Below are 25,471 nucleotides of genomic sequence, written 5' to 3' on the forward strand. Positions count from 1 at the left end.
GTAACTAGTCGTTCGGGAGGAGATTCTGACGGATCCATGGAGCGGCTGAGAAAGTGAGAGGCAGGATGGGAGGAGTGAGAGCCGGCTATGAGCGCTCACATACCGGGGGGAGGGTTTGTTGACAGCCGGCAGACATCTGCCCAGTGCTCCGGGCTGTCACGGCTGCAGTTCGGGCGGGTATAAGTGACAGGTGACCCGGTGGAGGAGCAGAACTTGTAGAGGCGGCTGAGATGTGGTGACTGAGTGCGGGGTCCCCTCATTTAGCTGGGGGCTTGTGCAGGGTGTGTAATGGATGGTGGCAGGCAGAGTGCGTGTATGATTCTCACAGGTGTCAGTCCATGGCATCCTCGCCTGTTATTATGGCAGCCTTTCTCCTCTAGTCCTAGGACTCTTACTTCAGTGTAATAGAAAAGCAGCTGAATACTGACCACACTATGAATTGTCCAGTCACAGACTCTGAGGCTTAGCTACAAGATCAATGCTTGTCCAATAGCATTATGTGTCTGCTTACTGGCTGATGGGATTAGTACAAGCAGTTGCTGGTTTACGCACGGATGTATGTCAAATGGAATACGCCATGTCAATCGGAAGCATATGGCAGCCCGGTATGGGTCCATATACTGCTATGGCTGCTGTTACTGCTCCATACAAATTTAGCTTGGGCATATGAACAGAGTGAATTTTATACTCTATAAACTCATGAATATATAGAAATACATGAGCTGACATGGGGCCGTGTACTGACCAATACTTGGCCGCCTTCAGTCTTCATGAAGAATTGGCACACTGGAGTGGACAACCCTGAGAGGACGATTACCGGTCAGATACATTGCACCTGTATTCCTATTGGGATGTCAGAATCTATAATCTTGTCCGGCATAGTTTGCTTTTATTACTTCTGGAGTGTTACGGTAGTCCATCCAATCTGTATTCTTTTAAACCTGAATTATAGTCCTGTCTCAGAATTGTAGCTACACTTTGTATCCCTCATTGCACAATCTAGAAATGATCTATGAGTATTCTCTACTGGCAGCTTTGCCAGCTAGCCCATACTGAATATGGAGACCAAACAGTCATCACCATCCTCTGGGGTTGTCTGCAGTTCCTGCACAACATGGAGCATAAGAGATAAGCAAAGTCTAGGTTCACGCATCAAAAGTGTTTGCCTTTGGTTTCCCTGTATGGTAATGGACGTTAAACCGAAAACCTCTGTTGTAATGTCAATAGGCGAGATGCTTCTTATTGCTTCAATTAAAAACTGTGCACAGTTCTTCAGGGGGAAAAAAACGCACTGTATGACTCCATCCTTACACTGCTAGGCCTAAAAAAGTTGTCCAGGCTAAAACTTTATTTTATATTTTTTTAACTGTACTTTTTTGTTAAAGTTTTTATAAATGACATAGTAATATAAGTAAAAAAATCAAAATAAACAAAAAGAAAAATATACAAGCCATCCAAAAGCAACACAATAAAAAAACAGGCAGGGGAAAAGGGGGGAGGGGTAGAGGAAAGGGAGAAGAAGTCAAAGACCATGTAAGGTGCAATATGTGTCCCAGAATGACCACACAGCAGTAAAGGTCTCAGTTGTGTGATTAAGAGAGGCTGTCAGAAAGTCTATACTATGGACATAAAATGTTATTTTTTAATTAGGCAGGGGAGGTGGGGGACAAAAAAAAAAAAAATCTACTCTTGTCTCTGGTGGTTTGGTCCTGCTGCTCAGCTGTCTTTGGCTGAAGTCCTCACTGCCTGTGACATCCCGGGCCCTTTCACGTGACTGCTGAAACAAATCAGCGGCCTAAGGAAGAGACCTGGGGACGTCACAGGCAGTGACGTCCAGTGTCCTTCGCTGAGACCGTTAAAAAGGCCTCAGTGGTCACATGCATTGGTAAGAAAACACCAGAGTAGCAGGATCGGTCCGCGCTGGGAGGCACTGGGGAGAGGTGAATTCTTATTTTTTTCCACCTTCCTAGGCCTAATTAAAAAATAAAATTTTTGCCGCCTGGACAATCCCTTTAAAGATAAAGCTATATAAATAAAATGTATTATTATTATTATCTGTGATGGATGGTTTTGTTCCCCATTCCGCATTAAAAATGTGGAGAGGAAGGTCCTGCAAGCAGGACTTTGTTCTCTGTATTTTTCTGGCGGAAACCCGGCGGACCCTATTATAGTCTATGGGATCTGCTGGTAAATGCTTTCTAGGTTTCCAAGAGAAAGCCGAACGAAGGTGTGACCCTAGTATTAGAGAATGATGCAATAAATTAATTAAAACCCTCCTCATCCTCCCTTCCCTCTCCATAGAATTCTGTGTGTGTGAGGTGAATTTGCATAAGACATTATATGAACAGTCTGAGTAAAGATGAGAAGGAAATCTGCATAATAAATGGCAGAAGAAAAAGATTTCCTTAAGATATATTACAAAGTTTCTTGTATTCACTTTACTATTCATTTATGAAATGTTTTATAATTGGAGGTTCAGTTTAAACTTTCTGCTGCTGCCCAGCTTCATTTTATTGGGTGTGTGTGTTTTTCTTTATAATAGTTTGATCCTTCATTTGTTTTTCTTTGTCAGGGACCTGCAGGCAGGTTGGCAAACTGCCCTTCAACCCCACATATCATAATGCTGGAACTTGATGTTCTGGAGGAGAGACCTCATAACGCTCTTGAATCCTCTGCGAGCAGGACTGTCCCACACAAGTGGCCTGTACTACATGTCCCCTTCATCCATGAGTTCACACTCGGCCCAAGTTCTATTTCAGATGCGAGTAACCCGCATCAGGTAGTGCTGCAAGAGACTCACAATTCACTTACAGAAATCGCAGAGGATGCCAAGTTTATTCCTGAGCCAGAGCTTGTCTCTTCAGCTAGAATAAAAGACACAGGAGCACTCTTTACGTTAAAGTCTGCTGTAATGTTGGATACAGTGGAAACAGTCACACCAATGGAGATCTGTGATTCCGATCAGAACATGATGCTCCAAGAATCAGTAAGTAGGGATGTATATGTATTTTTTTTTTTCTCTGTGTTTATGGCCCCCCCCCCCCCCTTCCTTTTAATGACCAATTGGTCACAGTGGATTGTATGGAGAGCGCTCAGAAGCTGAGTCTGCTCCATATAAGTGGAGTGGCGGCTGTATAATGCAGCCAGCATCCACCACTAATAGTCACAAATTGTGTGGACACAGTTTACAGTTGTTAATCATTTAGACATCCCAGTCAGCTGTGACTGCCAGCACCAAGGGCATCGCCATTCTGTTACAATTGCTACCTCCCCTTCACTCCTAAAAGTCATCAGAAGGGGGTAGTTGGTTGTCATGATCGCTGGGAGGCTCCATAGGCAACTTGTAATAGAGGTCATTGGAATTTGCAATATACTATATAATAATGATGATCAGACCTCCTAGGACTATGTTGGCAAACCTATGGCACGAGTGCCAGAGGGGGCACTCAGAGCCCTCTCTGTTGGCATGCCTACCGTCGCCCCCATCCAGGCTCCCTGATCGCTCACTAACTGGGAATTCAGTACAGCGTAGGAAGCAGGTCTACGGCTTGCACTGACAACAGAGTCTGACCTCTGCCCTGATGCCGGCACGATGATGTATTTCATCTGTGTCTGCGTTGTTAGAAGGAGGACGCTACTTAGTGCTCTTTGTGGAAGTACTAGTAAGTAGCATATTATACTGTGTGATGACTCACTGTGGAGCATACAATACTGTGTGGGGTCCCACTGAGCAGCAAATAATACTGTGTGGGGTCCCACTGAGGAGCATATTATACTACGAGGGACCACTGGGGAGCACATTCTACCATCTGAGGGCCACTGTGGAGCACATTGTACCACGTAGGGTCCCTACACTATTTATGTCACACAGTATTTGTTCTACATTAGACATGTGATATTAGTACAGGCTGTGATAACATTGCATGGTCACTAAAACAGATCCTCTGAGATGTAAATAGTGAATATTAATTGTTCAAAAGTACCAAATGCAAACTTCTAGCTTGCAGTACAAAGTTGTTTTGTATTATTGAAAGCTTTGTAAAACCCCATTCGCACAACTGTATTTTCAGGTCCGCAATTGTGGACCTGCATGGTATTAAGGTTGATTTGCCGTGTTGGCACTTTTGCAATAATTTATTGGGTTTTGGGTTGCAGTTTGGGCACTTGATCTCCAAAAGGTTCTCCATCACTACCCCAGGGGGTGTAAAAATAAAAGTAAAATATTTTTAAATATAAAACAAACAAATATCCCCATGTCCAAAAAAAATATTTTGTGCAGTGAATTTTTTAAAAGGGGGGGGGGGAATCAAAATGTCCAAATCACTAGTTTTTGTTTTTTGCTTGTTTTTTGCTTGTTTTTTTTTAAAAAAAACACTTCGTCTCCTAAAATAAAGTGGTCATATTGTTATACATTTCCCCCAAAATGATTTCCATAAAAACTACATCTTGTCCTTCATAAAGGACACCTTACCCGGTTCCATCCATGAAATTTGTATGGATGAACAGTATACTAAGGGTATGTCCACATGGGAGTTAAAGAGATTCTATCATTAGAATACCCTTGGAATAGCCTTAAGAAAGGCTAGTCTTCTCTTACCTGCCGTTCCTAAGAAATATCTTCTTTATGTAAATGAGTTTTCTCACAGCACTAGGGGCGTCCCCAGTGCTGCTTGAAAATCCTCCAGCAATGGCCTCTGTCTTCTTCTCCACGTCTTCTCTCTGTCCAAAAGTGCTTACTGCGCACGTCCATCGGCCATTTCCCTGTTGCCTCTCCCATTTGGCCACAGAAAAATGGCCGACGTACGTGCACAGTCAGGGCTTTTGGACGAAGGGAAGAGGCGGAGAAGAAGATGCCGTCGCTGGAGGGTTTTCAAGCAGCACTGGGGACGCGTCCCTAGTGCTGCAAGAAAACTCATTTACATAAGGAAGAAAGAAGATATTTCTCAGGAACGGCAGCGTGGATCAGAATAATAAAGGTAAGAGAAGAATAGCCTTTAAGGCTATTCATACGTGTATTTAGTTTACAAAGGGTATTCTAATGATAGAATCCCTTTAATTTGATGTGGAAAATTCTACAAAGAGTTTGCAGCACATTCCCTGAAATGCTGCACAAGTGGCTGAGGAAAGACATTGGGGGCAGTTTTCTAATGAGGTAAAAATATATATATATATATATATATATATATATATATATATATATATATATACTGTATGTGTGTGTGTATATATATATATATCGCAAATATGTTTACATGAAATGACAGTTGAAGTGGCTATCTGGGTTCTAGCATCAATGGCCTGTCCTTAGACATATGAGGCCCTGCAGATTATAGACTTCAATAGGATATGGGAATGTAAACAATACCAGGAGTCACACTGTCTTGGGACAAATGATCCGTGGCGGTCCTGGATGTTGGACCTCTGCAGTTATAATATTTATCATCAATACTATAAACCGGATATCCCGTTTAAACTTTAAGGCCGGATTCACACCTGCTCTTTGTTCAGGGATTCCATTCCCAAATCCGCTTGAAAAATGCAAGCGGCAAGCAAGCTAGAGTGAACCTAGTGTAATACATTGTAATGCTTTTATCTTAATTGATTGCTCAGTGATGATCTTTTCTTGTTTTAAGGTTGAATCTTCAGATTTGCAAATCAGAGAGGGCTTCCTTGAGATCACAGTCACACGTGATCCTACAGATCAGCTTTATGTGAAAGGTACTATTGCATTTGAATAATTGTATTATAAATGAGTGTAAACCATTTTAAAGGGGTATTTTAGTCACAACAAATTACTTACCGTATTTTTCGGACTATAAGACGCACCTAGGTTTTAGAGGAGGAAAATAGGGAAAAAAAATTTTGAAGCAAAAACTGGTAAAATATTTAATATATGGGAGTTGTAGTTTTGCAGCAGCTGCAAGGCCACATTGACAGGTGACCCTGCAGCTGTACGGGGATGCATAGAGCGTTTTTTTTGCGGGGCCAGAAGTACTTTTTAGTTATACCATTTTGGGGGATATCTATTGCTTAGATCACCTTGTATTGAAAAAAAAAAAAGAGGAGGTGATTTAGACTTTTATTTATTTCATATTTTTAAAGCTTTTTTTTACTATTTTATTCCCCCCCGGGGGCTTGAACCTGCGGTCACTTGATCGCAAGTCCCATAGACGGCAATACAACTGTATTGCCGTCTATGGGACATTCTGTGTATTAGTATTACGGCTGGTCATAGACCCAGCCGCAATACTAATATATAGCAGTGACAGGCCCGGGAGCTTCATTAGGCTCCCGGCTGTCACCCGAACAGGTCGGCTCCTGCGATATCGCCGCGCAGGAGCCGGCCTGCAACTTTACAGGTACGGGGCCGGTGGGGACCGGCCCCGGGGGAGAAGGAGCCACGGATACTGACCCGGCATCCGCTGTACTAGAGAGGCGGATGCCGGGGAGGGATAGATGCCGGGGCCTGAGACATCTCTACGATCCTCTCCCCTGCATGAAGCCAGCGGCGGGGGGACGGAGGAGCCCCTGCCGCTGCTGGCTTCATGCGGGGCAGAGGAGCGCAGCGATGTCTCAGGCCCCGGCACCTGTAATGGCGTCTATCACTTACCGGCTTCCGCCTCTCTATTACAGCGGATGCCAGGCGCCACCTTCAGACTATAAGACGCACCCTTCTTTTCCCCAAAAATTTTGGGGAAAAAAAGTGCGTCTTATAGCCCGAAAAATACGGTACCCATGCAAAGGATAAGTAGTAACTTGCTATGATTAGTGGGGGTCATATCACTGTGCCTCCCACTGATAATGGGAACAAGGATGTTTTGCACCAAAGTTTGTACTGTGCAGAAATTGTAAATTTGTGCTCCTACTCCATATGTGTTAATGGGACCGCCAGAAATAGCCGAGCACTGGACTTGTGGATAACTGATGACTTGTGATCAGAGTATCACTTCAAAGCGCCACTGTAATGTGAAAGTGATACTTTAAATAGGAGCATCTGAAAGACAAAAACCGGATGGATACCAATGACTTGTACTGAGGTCTATCAGTGTCCTTTCAAAAGTATATGTGAACAGAACTTTATACATAGAGATACACACCTACTCTGTACTGTTTTATTAAAAGAAATAGCTGTTAAATACATATTTCTAAATACTCTATGCTTATACCAGGTAGTCAGATTTCGTTTCTTTGTACCATTTTGTGATAGGATAGAAGTACATTCCCATTTTAGTACTGAGCAATACATTGCATTCCATATAGAAAATGTAATTGTGGGAGACTGTACATTCATGCTAGACCAAGTAATTGATTATATCCTATTCTATATGGTGCATTTGGGGCAAGGCTGTAAAAAGAATATGGATGCTGATCTTTTGTGTAGATCATTTTATTCTGTATGTGCTATGGGCTTTCCCTCTAAGCTACATTTCACACAGTGACAGATGTGATGACACAGAATACCATGGTACAAGAATCAGAAATGTTCTGTTTTTGTCAGCTTAAAGGGATCCTATCATACAAACCCTTTTGTTTTGAGTAACACGTCGGAATAGCCTTAAGATAGGCTATTCTTCTCCTACCTTTTGTTGTCTTCTCCGCGCCGCCATTCCGTAGGAATCCCAGTTATTGTCTGTATGCAAATGAGTTCTTTTGGAGCACTGGGGGTATCCCCAATGCTGCAAGAGAACTCTCTCCAGCGCTGCCTCCATTTTCGTCAGCAGCGTCCGCCTTCTTCCGGCAGTGGCTTGGAACTTCTAGGCCTCGGGTAGAGCAGACTGCACATACCCACAGGCCACGAGAAAATGGCCGCTTGCACAGTATTGTAAGCGGCCATTTTTTTGTGGGCATGCGCAGTCTGCTCTGCCCGAGGCCTAGAAGTTACAAGCCACCGCCGGAAGAAGAGGATGAAGAGGACGTTGCTGACGAAGATGGAGGCGGTGCTGGAGAGTGTTCTCTCGCAGCATTGGTTGACGCCCCCATTGCTGCAAACAAACTCATTTGCATACCGACAAGAACCGGAATTCCTATGGAACGGCGGCACGGAGAAGGCAACGAAAGGTAGGAGAAGAATAGCCTTTCTTACGGCTATTCTGACGTGTTACTCAGGAAAAAAAAAAGGGTTTGTATGATAGAATCCCTTTAAGCACGCCCATGGATTTACTGGTATACATCTTGTTTATCAGTTTTTCCCTAGGTAGATTGATTATAGCAATAAACTGGGATAATACCTAGAAATTATACATCTGTAACCTCTTATGTGTCACTAAACTTCTATTGCTGTTCCACTATGTATCTAAATCTGGCATCATGCCATACACAAAAGGAACAGGTGTTTTAAGAATATGGTAGGAGGTTCTATTGAGCACCTTAGGGAAGAGTAGAATAAGATGTTATGACTTGTCTTGTTTTTATATACTTTAAACTGTTATTCTTTTGTTTCTTGCAGATGGTCATACTTTGAGTGATCCTATATCCAAGATGAATGATAAAGCTGCAGGTATGGAAGTCATGGGCACTGGGGCAGTTTTACAATCTGAGCAGAATGAGAGAGTAGGTGATCTGCTGCATGAACCTAACCGTGATGAGTCTTCAGACCTGGGATTATCGAATTCTGATAAAGTGTTAACAAAAAGGGGCAGTTTAACACCTACAGAAATCCAAACATCAATAGAGGAGTCTCCTGAAGGATCTCTTTCTGATGAATGTACCATGTTAAAGTCATCAAATCACCAATGCTTAGCCTACAACACGAGAGATGGAGATTCTGTAAAGTGCCTTGAAGTTAAACACTTGCAATGTCTTCAGAATTCATCAGTCCAGAAATTGTTTAACACTGAGTTACCACTAGCTTCAGAAAGCTTTAATGAAAGATCTGTTTGCAAAGACATGGGATTCCCCTGTGTGAATGATGTTGGCTCAGCTACTTGTCTTGTGGAAAAATCGGAACCAAATACAGATGATGATATGAATGCGTCTTATGAAAATGTGCCAACAGATCAGGACTTGGATATGGATTTTGAGTCCACTCAGCAAGACATCAAGGCCACCTCACTGAATAAAAAAGATAATGACCCCTCGGTTGCATATCCTTCAGATTCTGCACAGACTGTTAATGCAAGACTACAAGATGTTCAGTCTGAAACCTTAAAGGTGGATTTGCTGTTGTATGCGAAATCTGTCATTGAAGATGGTAGTAAATCACCAGGAATTATAGAAGATGATCAGTCTTTCACACCAAATCATCCTCCTTGCTTTGAAAATTTGACTAGTGCCAAAGCACTTGACAATGAAGAATGTTCTTTTTCCTCTAGCAAGAGTGATTGTAACAACCCTATCGATGATGGTGCACAGGATTGTCATAAATATACATGTGCCAATACTTTGGAAGACCATGCTAGTCTGGCTCCAGCGACAAGCATATGTGAGGAGCCTTTATACCAACAATCTTCAGCTGACTGCAGTAAAACCTCTTTCGTTGACTGTCATATCAAAGATTCAGATCTGGATGGTGGAACTAAAGAACACGTAGTTATGTCTGTAGCACCATCTAATGGCCTTGCAAGAAATTTTAGGATTAAAGAGCCCAATATAAACTCTATTTGTCTTTCTGTGGAGACAGAGAAAAATGAATACAATATCCCACAGACTATGGAGATAGATCTGTTGAAGGAAACTAGGAATCTTACTGTCACACAGTCAGAGAGGCTTTGTGACATGGCACCAGCTGTCATGAATGATGCAACCACATCACCTAGAACTCTTCAAGACCCTAACTGTTTGGTTGATTCGAGTTGTGGAATAGGTGATCCCCGAAATGTTGTTCATGATGTTACCAATTGTAACCAGGCTATAACTTCTCACGTGCAATCAAATTTGTTAGTCCCCATCAAAGAAGCAGTCTTGACCACCGATGACTTGAAAGTGCCTTGTCAGACAGTACAGTATAATACTGATGAAACTCCATCACATGCACTTGTACCTTATATTGATATTTGGGGGTCTTTCTCAAAGCCTGAAGTAAATTCATTGTTGTCCTTGAGGGAGCCCATCAATGTTATCAGCAAGAAAATTGAATCCCAAGAACTAAAGAAAGATGACGAACTGAAAGGTGGTAAAAAAGAAGGTTACCGTATTGAAGATCCTCCTGAGAATTCTACAAAAGACTGTGTGCCGAAAGCATTTAAGGACCCACTAGAAGTAGAAGATTTTAGCCAATATGGTGGCAAATCTAAAAAAGATGAAGCAGTTCTAGATTCTTTAAGACAAAGGGAAACCTTATTAGCACAAGGGATTAAGTGTAATGCCTCAGCAAATTCCTTTCCTTGTCATGCTGAGTGCCATAGTATTAAAATATATGACAGCAGAATACCCAGAGTGCCCTCCTCCACCAACCAGTCAGAAGGCAATTGTCATTTTCATTCTGGTGCTTTATGTGACTCCTCTGTAGCTCTAACTGTGCATAATAAGTCTGCATTACCTCATCTTTCTGATGTCCAACAAGCAGGTGACCCAATTCAAAGTGACCAAACACATGCGTGCTTCTCTAAAGAAAGACTTGCACCCCAGTTGTATTTGTCCAATGACTGTTCTGATTTGACATTACACCCCTCAGCTAATAACGTATCCCTCACTGATGTCAAGAACAGGGAGGAAAGTCACAGCAACGTTTTCTTAGGTAACTTACAGTTGGATGTTACTACGAGCTATACTGAATCCTCAGTACAGATACTGGATGATCCAAGTAAATCACTTTCACTAAAGCAAGAGACCGACCTCAGGCCAAAACCTACTACCACGTTTCAAGAGCTCTTTAAAGCTTCGAACCCTGTAGAGTGCATGCAGGCTTCCAAAGAAGTTGTCAGTGGTCCAACACAAAGTGCTCAATCTGATATTTTAATTGAAGGTAGAAGCCCATTTATGCTGCGTATGAAAAAAAAATTGACACTTGAGAGCGTGTCCTCTCTAGCGAAAGCAGTTGTTCCAGTTAAGACTAAATTCACGCGAGTCAAGCCCCAAAGAGATGTATTTAATATGGAAATTGCAGTTCATAAGAAGACTCTAAAAGCTAGATCCACACAGTCTGCAGATTACATAAAGATGTTGAGCAGTACTGGAAACAGTAAGAAGTCTAATTTGAGACCTGCACCTCAAAGCCTTAATTATTCTATACCACGGGAAGCAAAAAGACCAAAGATTTCTAATGGAAGGGATATGTGTCCTGCCACTTCTGGCCTGTTGAACTGCAGTGACAAGTTTTCTCAGAATTCAGAAAGCTACCACCTCTACCAATCTGGACAGGCTTGTAAAAGAACGGACCCTCCAAGTTCCAGCACAAGCCATCCCCGTTTAGGCACTGACATCTCTGTGAAAAAGCAGCCAGACTGGAAATGTAAGAGTTTTTCTGCCCAAGAAAACTTGCCAATAAATATTGAGACTAAGACCTGCAAGAGTTCCTCTGTTCTGGACGTCCAAGACTCCCCTGATGTTAGTGTTAAATATAAATTGCTGCCGTCTGAATACATAGACTTAAATTTGACTTCAAAGCCTCATTGTTCCAAACTGACCAGGGGAGGCGCTGTTTCACAAAAAGCAACTTCTTTACTGAAAAGCACCCAAGATCAGATGTTACTAAGCAAATTATCCAGAATTGCCAATAGACTGACCGCTCCATCCAAATGTGAGACTTTCTCCAGCAACTTGAAAGTTGTTCCCTTTCACCGTGTGAAGATGCAGGCAAAGAAATTGCTGAATGTCTTTTCATGTGTCCGTATGAGAATGAACTCGCAGCCAGGGCAAATTTGGCAAGAAAATGTGTGCCTTACATCAAGTAGAGACCGCCGTGTTTGTCAGTCTATGAATCTGTACCCTAAAAGTTACTTTAGCAGTCTAGGTGATACTTTTTCTTTACATGCTTGTGATAATTTAACTTTTCCTGTCTCTTTTCATGTAAACCTAGATCCTAGCTGCTTGTCAGACTTTCTAAAACTTAATCCCCCAGACTTTATTTTAGGAAGTCCTCAGTCTACTGCTCATTCATCAGAACTTTCAGAGTGGACGCTATCACTTTTCCTTTCATCTCACATGCCGCCAGACACTGACAATGTTCACCTCCTCACACAGTGGAACCCACAGTTTAGGTCTTTAACATCAAGTTCAGAGTCCAGCCGTACAAGTAAGACTGTCAGAAAATCGGGATGCTCGACACTTGGCCTTCACACAGTACTTGCACTTTCTTCTCCTGGAAGTTACAGATTATGGACAAGGAGAATGAATCTGGGAAGTCGAATTCCCACCGTCCAAAAACTTTCTGTGACGCAATTTGCACATGGACTTAAGGGATCACCACAGCAGTTAACCACAAAAAAGGATCAGTTTTCTTCATTAGCGTTTTCTATGGGTCGCATTCTTTCTACTTGGAGCCAACATGGCGTCTCTGCCTTCCCTTCTGACTGTGCCAACACACATCCAAACTGCAGTGTTTGGCTACCAAGCCAGAACAGCAACATTATCAGGTAACCACCTTTGCTTATTTTTCTCCTTTAATTTCATGTATTTACAGCCCTTAACTAGAGATGAGTTTACCATGTCTTATTGTACGTGTGGTGGCAGCTATTTATATAGATGCTCTTCAAGTTCTTCACTGAAAATAAGCTAAAGAGTGAGTTTGTAGCTTTCAGAAGAATTTCTTAGGCACAGTTAACTATAACCTTTACTTGGCTCCCTGGTTTATTACTTTCAGCAATTGGTTGGCTAATCTTTGGCACAAGGGGTGTGATATTCACGTCTCAGGTGGGTTTGTCTAAGTTTAATATTCCTTCTATTCCCCCTTTTTAATTCTTTGTTTCTTTGTTTTCTGGATAGTGCTTGTAGAAGTCCACATCAATTGGCTTGTGTTCCTCGACTGCCGCTGAATACCAATTCTCATCTTAATAAATACAGGTAGGTAAATATATACTGTTCACTTTTATGCCTGTAAAACTTTTTTGTTTAGCAATGTATTTCAATTTTGTCTTTATTTTGCAGTTTACCTGTTCAGAACCATAGTATTACTTTCAAACCAAGGACTTCTCATCAAGAAGATCTCGGACTTCCATTTTGTTTGTCCATTCATCCAAAGGATCCGAGGCCTCGGTGTTGGTTGTCATCTCAGTACAAGAATGACCCAAGGTTGTCAAGCTTTTCCATCAAACAGGACAGTGGCCCTAAGCATTCCTTTATCTTTTCTTCTGTGAAAAAGGATAACTTAAATCTGCCACTTAAGCCCTCTGGTCAGCAGAAGGATAATCTAGAACGCCCACTTGTCTTGAAACTTGACGTGAAGCCTGTAGCTGGCATCCCTTTGCAAAAACATAAAAAATCTACAATTCATTTAGACAATTGTGATGGGTCCGTTCGGAGGGATGCTGTTGTGGATCTTCCTTGCCCTGAGTCACAATCAAAGGGCCAGACGTGTCCCTTTAAGCAGAAAGAGGAAATAATCATTCCCTGCGCACAAAGCCAGAACAAGAACCAGGGAAATGAAGTAAGTAGCTGAAATAAAGCGTCCTTAACCCCTTCCTACTCCAACCTTTTTTTTTTTTTTTCCTTTAATTTTGTGGGTCAAATTGTACTTCCTAATGGCACCATTTAATATTTTATGCAATGTATTTAGAAAATGCTTGTGTGCATCAGCATAATCATAGTAATGGTCAGTTCACACAGAGTTTTTTGCAGGCCCAAAAAACGCCTCCTACCCATTTCAATGAGTCTCTAGCAGTTTTTTTTTTTTTTTTTTTTTTTTTTTTCCCAGCTTGCAGGAAAAAAACAAAAAAAACCAAACATGACCTATCTTCAGCTGCAAGCAGCCTAATCGGGAACTGGATGCACTGCATCGGCATCCCATCGCAGTTAGCCACGTGAAAAAGTCGGCGGAGGGAAAGGAAGAGGAATTTCCTCTTCCTTTTCCACTGTGTGAACTGACCCTAATTCAGTTCTTGTTGTATTTTTGAACTTTAAGAAAAAAAAAAAAAATCATACTGAAGCATAGAATACAGGTGACGTGTCATTTTGGCTGCAGAGTGAACGCTATACTTTGTTTTTAAATCCACCCCACGTTCTGAATTAATTTTTTTTTTTTCTAGTACATTGTACAGAGTAATAAAATGGTACCATTATGAGAGTTTGTCCCACAAACATTAAGCTCTCATATGGCTCTGTGAATGGGAAAAAAAAAAAAAGTTATGGGGTTTGGAAAAAGGGTAGTCAAAAACGAAAATTGTTTTGTTTTTTTCTTTTGTCTTGTTTTCTTGCCATTGTCAGTGGGTGTTTTGACACCCTTTTTTTGTTTTTTTAATGTAGATTGTGAGTCCCATATAGGTATCACAATGTACTTTCCCCCCCCCCCCCCCCCCCCCCCCAGAAGTATGTCTGTTTATTTTTTTGTTATTATTCTTATGCAAACACATACAAAGAACATACAAACTCCTTGCAGATGAGCCACCGTGTTGCCCATTGTAATACCCTTTATTACCAGTCTGAATCGGAGCCTTGGTCTCTTCCCTTGGGAGAAACTCTGGTCTCGGGTGAAGTCCTTCCTGTAGGGAGTTGCACACTGTGCTCCTCCATAACGTCGTCATGTGGATCCTTGGGACCTTAATCTCGTCTTGAGGTGCGCCAGGCTTCTCCTTTTTGAGCCTGTGTGCAAGATCATTCTTCACTTCTGTCCTGGATGGTTACTTTGTTGGTGGCCATTACTTCCATCCGCAGGGTATCCAAACTAGCTGCCCTATCCTGGTAGCCTCCTTTTCTTGTTCTTCACATGCACAAGGTTGTTCTACATCAGGGGTAGGGAACCTTCAGCTCTCCAGCTGCTGTGAAACTACAACTCCCATCATGCTCCATTCACTTCCAAGGGAGTTCCAAGAACAACAGAGCAAGTATGCATGCTGGGAATTGTAGTTTTGCAACAGCTGGAGAGCCATACGTTCCCTACCCCTGTTCTACATCTTCGCCAACTTTTTTTTCCTTCTCCTTTCCTCATCGAGGACATTGTCTTACCATTTTTCAGCCCGAACCCCTAGCATCCATGAGAGCATTTCCTTGTCTGCCTCAGTGCAGTCTGTCTCTCTTTGTGTGTGTGTCTCTCTCTGACTCTTCTCATCGATCACGTCTTGTTTGTTGTCCCTGCGGGTCCTGATACGGACCTGGCAGCTTCCAAGACTCCCATCCTTGATGAGTTCAGCCTATCTGCCTGAGGGCTGGCCACCATCTCTATATTTGACTGCTCGTTCCACTTTAGCTGTTGGAACCTCCTGAAGCTATTCAGCATCAGGTTTCCGCTACTCAGGTCTGCAAGGCTGCTACCTGGGCCTCTGTCCATACTTTAACCATGTTCTGCAGATCCTCTCTGTGGCCTCAGCTTGGATTAAACGGTTCTGCAAGTTGCTTTGCGCTAGGTTGCTCGCATGGCTCTGTATTTCCCTCCCTTTAGGGTTTCTTTAGGACATCCCATAGTGCTGTCTCCAATGAAATAAGCGAGAAAATGGGATTTTGGTATTAGCCGTAAAATCCTTATCTCATTTCGAGTTCATGGAGGTTTTGGTCCTATGTTCATTTTTTGCCTTTGTCTCTCTCTCCTACTGTTGCAGTACAAAGTGACTAGTGCAGTATATGTGGAGAGGAGATCTTTTGCTAATTCCTAGTGGCTTGGTCTACACCCATGGTGCTGTGTCCACCATGCAACAAGAATAGTATTTAACGGGGAGTCCATAAATTCCATTTTAAAAGGGTGCCCTGATTCTGAAAGGTTGGGAAACTGTTCTACTGAGGACTGTTTGTTTTGTTTTTGTTTTGTTTTTGTTTTTTTGTCATGCTACTTTCTGTTTTGCTCTGACTGCTATAATATTATTATAAATATAGTATTTTTCGGACTATAAGACGCACTGGACTATAAGATGCACCTAGGTTTTAGAGGAGGAAAATAGGGGAAAAAAATTTTGAAGCAAAAACTGGTAAAATATTTAATATATGGGAGTTGTAGTTTTGCAACAGCTGCAAGGCCACATTGACAGGTGACCCTGCAGCTGTACGGGGATGCATAGAGTGTTTTTTTTTTTTTGCGGGGCCAGATGTACTTTTTAGTTATACCATTTTGGGGAATGTCTATTTCTTAGATCACCTTGTATTGAAAAAAAAAACAGGAGGTGATTTTTAGAACTTTTATTTATTTCATATTTTTATTATATATTTTTAAAGCTTTTTTTTTTTTTTTTTTTACTATTTTATTCCTCCCCCGGGGGCTTGAACCTGCGGTCACTTGATTGCAAGTCCCATAGACGGCAATACAACTGTATTGCCGTCTATGGGACATTCTGTCTATTAGTATTACGGCTGGTCATAGACCCAGCCGCAATACTAATATATAGCAGTGACAGGCCTGGGAGCCTCATTAGGCTCCCGGCTGTCACCCGAACAGGTCGGCTCCTGCGATATCGCCGCGCAGGAGCCGGCCTGCAACTTCACAGGTACGGGGCCGGTGGGGACCGGTCCCGGGGGAGAAGGGGCCACCGATACTGACCCGGCATCCGCTGTACTAGAGAGGCAGATGCCGGCGAGGGATAGACGCCAGCACAGGTGCCGGGGCCTGAGACATCGCTCCTCTGCCCTGCCTGAAGCCAGCGGCGGGGGGACGGAGGAGCGGAATAGCATCGCCCCTGCCGCTGGCTTCATGCAGGGCAGAGGAGCGATGTCTCAGGAAACCTGATGCTGAATAGCTTCAGGAGGTTCCAACAGCTAAAGTGGAACGAGCAGTCAAATATAGAGATGGTGGCCAGCCCTCAGGCAGATAGGCTGAACTCATCAAGGATGGGAGTCTTGGAAGCTGCCAGGCCCGTATCAGGATGTCTCAGACCCCGGCATCTATCCCTTGCCGGCACCCGCCTCTCTATTACAGCGGGTGCCAGGCGCTACATTCAGACTATAAGACGCACCCTTCTTTTCCCCCAAAATTTTTGGGGAAAAAAGTGCGTCTTATAGTCCGAAAAATACGGTAACTCAGTTCTATTCACTTGAATGAGACTGAACTTTAGTGAGTTATATAACCAGGTGCACCTGCTAGTAAATGTACTGAAGCTCTTGTATGTGGTTCAAATGAATATTAATGAACAATTACACAGTCTTAATGTTTAAATTCTTCAGCCTTTGGTTATAAAAAAAATAAATAAATACATTTTCTATATATTTTTATAAATCTCATTTTATAGAATGGATCCTTTGAAAGGAAGCCTCAGCGAGTCTCTCAAATTCGAATCAGAAGAACTATTCCCAAACCAGATCCAAATCTGACCCCAATGGGTCTCCCAAAACCAAAAAGGTAATACTGCCAAATATTGTATATTTCAAATCATATGTATGTTATTTCAAGCTAAAAAGATGCTTAACTTTCATAATATTGGGGGAAACTCATCAGGACTGGTGTTTCACATACTAGACTTGATCCAGTTGGTGCCATAATGAAGATGTGCCTATTTCATTAAAGGGTTTATCCAGCTTCCAAAAACTATCTGCAACTACATCCACAGCAGTGCTAAATACTCAGTCTTCCTTGTGCAGCCTCTCCTTGGCATTATTTTACTTGAGACTCCTTGTATGATTAATGACATGCATGATTGAGTGCATGTAAATAACCATGATACAAGAAGTCTGAATTAAAATAAATCTCAGAAACGGGTATAATCCGAAAAATACGGTAGTTATTATAAAGGTGACCAATTTATACATTAGGAAATTATTAAATGTGTTTCAGTAGTCCGGGTCCCTAGTTACTAAATGTTATATTTCAATTTAAAATGCTCCTGTTTTGAGATTATGGGGGCATTAAAAAGACAGCCATACAGGGTTAAGCTAATGGCATCTATGTAACGTCTTTGTCTTCCTTTTTGGAGGTCTACATTCTTGGCCTTATCACTAGTAAGTAAACCCACTCCCAATGAACAAATGCTCATTGTCATCAGGCCACATTTGCTTTGAATGTATTAATATGGCTGAACTCATCTGACAGTAGAGCTCTAGGAATATATAATTGTTGAAAGAAAAAGCAAACGAAGATTCTTTTCATCTATTCTTTACATTTTATTTATTTTTTTCTGGTGGACAAGTGCCTCCTGTCCCTGAAGACTGGCATATTCAATGCATAAATGATATTAAATATAGCGCAGCTCCCACGCCATTATCACTTTCATGAAAGTAGAGTGGGAGGTGCAAAAATGCCAGTTACAACAATTATTGTCATCACTGGCATTTAAAAAGCTGCAAACCCAAAGTTTGTAACTTTTTTTTTTTCCTATGCCAGATGGCTAGTGTTAACTAACCCTTTCACTTCCAGGTGTTTCCAGACATTTTTCTCCTCTGGTAGCCATGGCAGTTTTCATTTTTGAGAAGGACAAACAAAACCTAAGTTGCAATATTAAAAAATTATACTGGCCCCTCCCCTTCCCCCATGCCTATATATATATATATATATATATATATATATATATATATATATATATATATATATATATATATATATTTTTTTTTTACCTGAAAGTAGACGCTTGCAGTATTGTCAAAATACTACTGGGTACTATATACGAACTGGCACCTTCAGCAATTTTGACTTAACCCTTTCTCGACATTTGCCATATTAGTACGGCGGATGACAGGTCTTTAAAGATGTATTTCACAGTGGAGACCTAACGCTAATGCCTGCGATCAGAGTTTTCTGATCGTGGGCATTGCAGGCCAGAAAACCCCCAGCATCAATAGTAACATTGTGAATCTCCCATAGACTGCACTAAAATTTTATTTCAGTCTATGGGACCTGCAATCCAATGATTGCAGATTCAATCCCCATGGGGAAGGGGGGAGGCTAATAAAATAGTAAAAATAAATAAATTAAAACATTTTTTTTTTTTTACCTAAAATACATTTAGTTCAAAATTACAGTGACACACATTCACATTAGGTATCCCTGTGTCAGAATATTTCTGGTCTACAAATGCTTAAAATTATTTTTTCGTACGGTAAAAAAAAAATTGACAAACTACCGTGTTTTTCACCTCTGATTTAAAAAATAAATAAAAAAAATTAATAAAAAGAGATTAAAGCACCTGCATGCACATATCTTTATAAAATCACCAGAACAGGAAGGAGCAAAAATCTGCTTTGAAGCTGGAAATGTTAATTTTTTTTTATTTTTTTTAAAATCATATATTTGCACCTAAAACTCACATCCAGTAGCACATTCACACACAAAACACATATAAAATAGATCAAGGTGTACACCATTTATAAATACCACAAAAATCAACTACAACAAGAGCTCGTACTCTCAAAAACTGTAATACAGAAGACTAGCAATATTTTCTGTTAAAAAAAACCCTATACTGCTCATTTATGATTGTCATACCAAAAGCTAACTTTTTTTGAGATTGCACAGCATAACCTTGTATAAAAACACAACCTAATGTTTCATACATACAACCACCTTCGTTCCACTTTGCAACAATCAGAGATTACAGGCAAAAATTGCACAAAAATTTCAAATTAGCCGCTAAAGTGCGTCTGAAGCAATCCTTTTCTGCAAACAAAATGTACTTTCCATAGAACTGCAATATGTGAGGAATCCATACGTACCATACAGACAGATATAGCTCTATCTATAATTACAGGTGCAGAAGTTAAATGTAGGGGCTTGCATAAGGATATCATTTTCTATCCCCCTATAAAACTGTAATTCTGATGAATAATTATAATCTCAATACCTAACTAATGTGATGACTAGGGACAGTTTCATACTGCCACAACATGGCCGCTTTATTGCTCACATATTATGGACATAACATCTGAAGTTCGTGCTGTTCATTCCTACTGGTGTTATAGAGCTATAATTCTAGATCTGATGACTATTCATCCAGGTGTTTCGCTTGTATTCTGGGTGAAAAAAAAAAAAAAAACACCTGCTATTATACTCATCTGAAAGCTGCCAAAAACTGATTTTTATATATGTTCAGTGGGTGAAAATGTTATCTATCTGATGGAATTTTTCCTCCTGTGAGAAGTGTTTTATACGTTCATCTCTAGTGATAATCATTATGCTATTATTTTAGCATGTAACAGATATCACTAGAAAAGCGATCAGCATATTTTACTCTATAAAGGTCAGGCCCTGGACAAGACAGGGTCAAATGTAAACTTCATTGATGACTTTGTGTATGTGATGTGTAAGTGTTTGGTGCAACTATTTTGGTGCTGCGACCTGGACAATGGTAAACATCTGGGTTACAGCACCAATAAACTTCCTTGGTATCTCTTCCTCGCATTCTTCTACGACTGCTTTTCTCCTCCACCCTAATTACCTGCCTGGACTCACTGGACCCGTGGCTGGCCCATGGCTGAGGGCGGGTCTATTCCAACTTGCCGATATTATCAGTTATAGGACTCGGACTCTCTTACTGTTTGCCGAGCTCCAATCTAGGTTTGGCTTTCCCGGGTCCAGTGAGTTCACGTATATCCAGGTCTCCCATCTGGCTTCCTCTATTTTCCGGGAGCCAGTAGCACCTACTCCCACATTTTTTGAGAGGCTTTGTAAGGCTGGTGCTTGGACGCAGGGGCTGATTTCAGATATGTATTGCCTCCTCTCAGATCCCATCCCTGATGTTTTACCTAAACATCCTGACATGTCAGGATGGGAGACCTACTTGGGGCAGTCTGTATCAAATACTGATTGGTCCCTTATCTGGAACAGGGCACCTAAGACTTCAGGATGTTTTGTTCTAAAGGAGATTTTCTTTAAGATGTTGATGCATTGGTACCACACGCCAGCTCTCCTCCACGCTTTTGGCAGGTCTGTCCTGGATTGTTGCTGGCGTTGTGGTACCCGTCCTGCACACATCTTCCTTCTTTTTAGGGCTAGTTCACACGTGAGTATAAGGGGAGGTTTTTGACAGCGGATTTCGCGTCCAAAACCTCCCCTTATAATGGTGGTCTATGGAGACCGCCGGGCTTCTTTTCTCCGCTAGCGGCGGGCTGCTGCTAGCGGAGAAAAGAAGCGACATGCTCTTTCTTCAGGCGGAAGCCACGCGGGCTGCGCCGCACGGCTTCCGCCCGGCTGCGGCACCCTCCATGTTGGCTCATTCATTTGAACCGACAGCGGAGGTGAAAGCCGCGACCACGATGGTCGTGGCGGGCGGGTTTTGACAAGAGAGAGACGCGGCTCGCCGCGTCTCTCTCTGTGTCAAAACCCGCGTGGGCAGTTCACGTGTGAACTAGCCCTTAGGGCTTGTCCTTCTCTTCAGCCTTATTGGTACCAGGTCCCGGGGTTTTTTTGGAACAGGTGTTGGGGGTTAGTCTCCGCTTGGCTGCCAGGACCTACCACCTTAATCTCCCTCCCATTAAATTGTGCAAGCACGCCTTTTGTCTCCTGTTACTTCTCCTTACTTCCGCTATGTGCTTGATAGCCAAGCATTGGCGGTAGCCCGCCCCTCCAGCACTTGAGGAGTTGTACTCTAGAATTAGGAACGCGCGGTCACTGGAGTATTTGACAGCTTTGCCTAATAATGAATAGGAAAAGTTTCATGTTATTTGGGACTTGTGAGATGCGTTTTGGGCTACTCAGCCTCTCTGACCTGATAACATCTGGACCAAGTGGGTGGCAGGGATAGGGTTAATGATCTCCCCTCATTGCCTCGGGCTGATTCACATGTAAGGTCATGTATTCTTAATCCATTATGCACCTGATATGGAAATCTTTAAAGCACATCTTTATCTCCATGCATAGATTCTGTAGATAAGAACAGTGTGATTGAATCCCCCAGTATTGATCTGAATTGTGTTTTCTTTTCCTGCATTTCATGTTCTGGCATGTTCCTTTTTATATTTTATGTTATAGAGTTAACAAGAAAGAGTTCAGCTTGGAGGACATTTACACCAACAAGAATTACAAGTCTCCACCACCGGCACGGTATGGAACATCCCAGTGGGAATTGTGGTCAAAATACTTTTATCATTTTCTCTCGCCCCCTACCTATGTAGATGCCTTAGATTAGTGATACACAGCCCTTGAAATGGGGGCTATATACAGGCAGCAATACCCATTTGTGCTGAACCAAACAACAAGAAATCAATGTGTGGGTTAGTACTTGCTGCCATATCCCCATGTGGTCACCGTTACCCAGTTTCCTGAAATATAAGAGATTTCCTATCGTGCCCCTGTTTGGCACTTCAGAAAGGAGTATATAAATTAGAAAGGAGGTTGTTCATCCATTTCTCTCCATTGTAGTTCTAAGTGGCTAGGCTATTGCTACAGTACAGATAATCTTCAGTGGAGGGAGCCATATGTGCACTTGGTCTCCTCTCAAGAATGCTGACTGTGGTAAAAGGGACCCCCATTCTCTTGTGTGATATAGGTTCCTTTTTCAGGGTTCCCACTTATCGGACATTTATGGTTTATGCTTTTGATATTCCATTAATGTCTCCAGCGGTATTAGTTTAGCCCTTAGGAGTAGTTCAGCATAATAATGTTACCTTCGGACAACAAAGATTGTGCACCTCTTCTTTAGATCATAGACTTTAAAGGGGTATTCCCATTTCAAATTTTACAGCTTTATAAATTCCCAGTCTCCTCTAACCATGTGCCAAAATACAGCAGCCATGGGTTCTTCTAAGCAACTGCCTAGCACCCTGAAAATGACAATGGTGCAGGCCCATAAAGCAGGAGAATGCTATAAGAAGATAGCAAAGCATTTTCAAGTTGTCCTTTCTTCAATTCTCAATGTAATTGAGAAATGGCAGTTACCAGGGACAGTGAAAGTCAAGATAAGTTCTGGAATACCAAAAAATATTTCAAAGACAGCTGCTTATAGGATTACCATAGTGGCAAATCGGAACCCTCGCTTGACTGCAAAAGACCTTCAGGAAGACTTAGCAGACTCTGGAGTTGTGGTACATTGTTCTACCGTTCAGCGATACCTGCACTAATCTGACCTTCATGAAAAGTCATCAGAAGAAAACTGCTGCGTCCTCACCCTAAAATTCAGCGCCAGAATTTTGCAAAAGAACATCTAAACAAGCCTAATGCATTTTGGTCCTGTGCACTGATAAGGTTGAAATAGAACTTTTTGGAGTCAACAATCAAAGGTAAGTTTGGAGATAAAAGGGCACATGATTTCTGGAAAAGAACGTCTCTCCAACCATTAAACATGGGGAATGAATCAATCATACTTGGGGATTGTGATGTAGCCAATGACACGGGCAACATTTCATGGGTGGAGGGAAAAATGCTTCAAGAATTTGCTGAAATTTAATTGAATCCAAACATAACACCATGTTTAAAAAAAAAAAAAAAAAGCTGAAATTGAAGAGCGGATGGCTTCTACAAATGGATAATGATCCTTTTAACACATGTCAAAATCCACCATAGACTACCTAAAAAGGCACAAGCTGAAGGTTTTACCATGGACTTCACAGTTCCTTGATCTGAACATCATTGAAAATATGTGGCTAGTCCTCAAAAGAGCAGTGCATGTGAGATGGCCCAGGAATCTCACAGAAATGGAAGACCTTTCAAAGGAAGAATGGATGAAAATCCCTCAAAGAAGAATTGAAAAACTCTTTGGCTACAAAACTTTTTTACAAGCTGTGATACTTGCTAAAGGGGGTGCTACTAGGTACTAACCATGCAGGGTAGCAAAACCTTTGCATCCAAAAATACATTGGGAATGTGTTATCTTTAATGCTATACCCTTTTGAAGATCATTTTATCTTTAACTTACTTAATTGTTCACAATAACAGTCATTTTAACCAGGGGTGTCCAAACTCTTGCATGCCAGTGTATGTGTAGATAGATATTACACACAATTAATTTTTTTTACTTTTTATTTTATACAGTAGCCTTGAAACAATATTTGAAGAGCCCAAAGAGAAAAATGGAGTCTTAATTTCTGTCTCCCAGCAAAAGAGGAAACGTGTTCTAGAATTCAGAGACTGCACAGTTCCAAGACTGAAACGACCAAAAGGCAAAGTAATGAAAGTAATGACCAGCTGCAAGCGGGGGAGGAAAGCTGCCATGGAGGGGGTACAGCTCGATGCACTTCTCATACAGAAACTCATGGACCTTGAAAACTGTCTTTTGGAAGAGGAAGCCATGGAAAGGGAATCGGCAGCTTGTGAAATGCCAAGCTGATAGAGACTGGTAGCCTCGAACTAGTTCAGCTGTTATAATAAATGCCTAGATTGTTCAGTTAAATTATCAGCCATGTTGTAGAATTTGACATTAAGTTGGAGAGATTTTATTTTTCTTCTATGTCTGCAACTGCAAAACTGAAGGCATTCTCCAATTGTCACAATGTTATGGTCCGATTTATTATGACCTCACCAAAGGAGTGCAGGATGCAGAGATAATATGCTTTAAGTTAAGGGACTTGCATGTTTGCTTGGGACTTAGATCTGTACTGATCTTTTTCAGATGGTCACAAAAAAACCATCTAAATATCTGCACTGGAAAGTGAAGTATAGCATTAATGCACTTAAATAATGTCTATATTTATAAATATATATATTCATAGTTTTAATGGAAAAGAAAACAGATGTTGGCATTTTCAAGTTTTAATCAGGTTCTTAAGCTGTTGCTTGATGCAGGTTTGTGCTTCCTCCTATGTAATAAACTGCATATGCTGCAGTGTTTTTGTTTGTTTTTGGTTTTTAACATTATTTTCAGTTTTGGTCCCTTTTTTATTTCTCCCATGAGTCACACAATACTGTCTAATTCAGAACAATTCTTGTGCCTTGCAAGATGTGAAGGAAGCCTTTGTAAAACTTATGTAACACGTGAGTTTTTAAGCTTCACCATTGGTTTTGATAGTTCCAGCTTGCAAAATCTATATATATATATATATATATATATATATATATATATATATATATATATATATATATATATATATATATATATATGAGATTTGGCTGAAGTTCTTATCCAGCTTTTTACCTATGGTCCTAGTAGAAAATTCAGGCTCACGCAATAGTTTACATTATATGCTACAGTTTTTGTAACAGTGGTCATGGTCAATGTGCTAACATTGCTGGCTGCTGTTGTAAGGGTTAATGGTATTTCTGAACCTCTGTGTGGTGATAAGCAGCACATGTGATCTTGCTGTGTTACTTGGACCCTACCTTTCTGTGGATTGCAGATAAGTCTGTTGTTTTTAAGTTATAAAAAAAGTTAATAAATATCAATGGCTCTCATAAATTGTGTGTACTTTGAAGAAATTGTTCCTTAACTTGGTAAAGATTATTCAAGTGTCGAAAGATCAGAGATTTAAAAAAGTTGTTTATTTCTTAAATATCCCTCTATAGTTACACACATACACACATCATTTCAAAGCTTGTGTAGTTAGCACAAAAAATTGGACAAGCTTAAAGGGGTTATATTGGTAAAAAATAATTTTTCAAAGA

General features: G+C 41.3%; 1 protein-coding gene across 1 annotated transcript; it reads left to right on the forward strand.

Moving 5' to 3' along the window:
- On the forward strand, positions 1-24,939 carry PRR14L (proline rich 14 like). The gene is made up of 9 exons (XM_075276224.1): positions 1-53; positions 2,573-2,986; positions 5,634-5,718; positions 8,447-12,512; positions 12,862-12,939; positions 13,024-13,522; positions 17,241-17,350; positions 21,908-21,979; positions 23,906-24,939. The coding sequence occupies exons 2-9, from the start codon at positions 2,621-2,623 to the stop codon at positions 24,198-24,200; spliced, it is 5,571 nt and encodes a 1,856-aa protein (XP_075132325.1). The 5' UTR covers positions 1-53; positions 2,573-2,620; the 3' UTR covers positions 24,201-24,939.
- Positions 24,940-25,471: the final 532 nt, after the last annotated feature.

This window comes from Leptodactylus fuscus, chromosome 1, assembly GCF_031893055.1.
Source record: "Leptodactylus fuscus isolate aLepFus1 chromosome 1, aLepFus1.hap2, whole genome shotgun sequence".
Lineage (NCBI taxonomy): Eukaryota > Metazoa > Chordata > Amphibia > Anura > Leptodactylidae > Leptodactylus > Leptodactylus fuscus.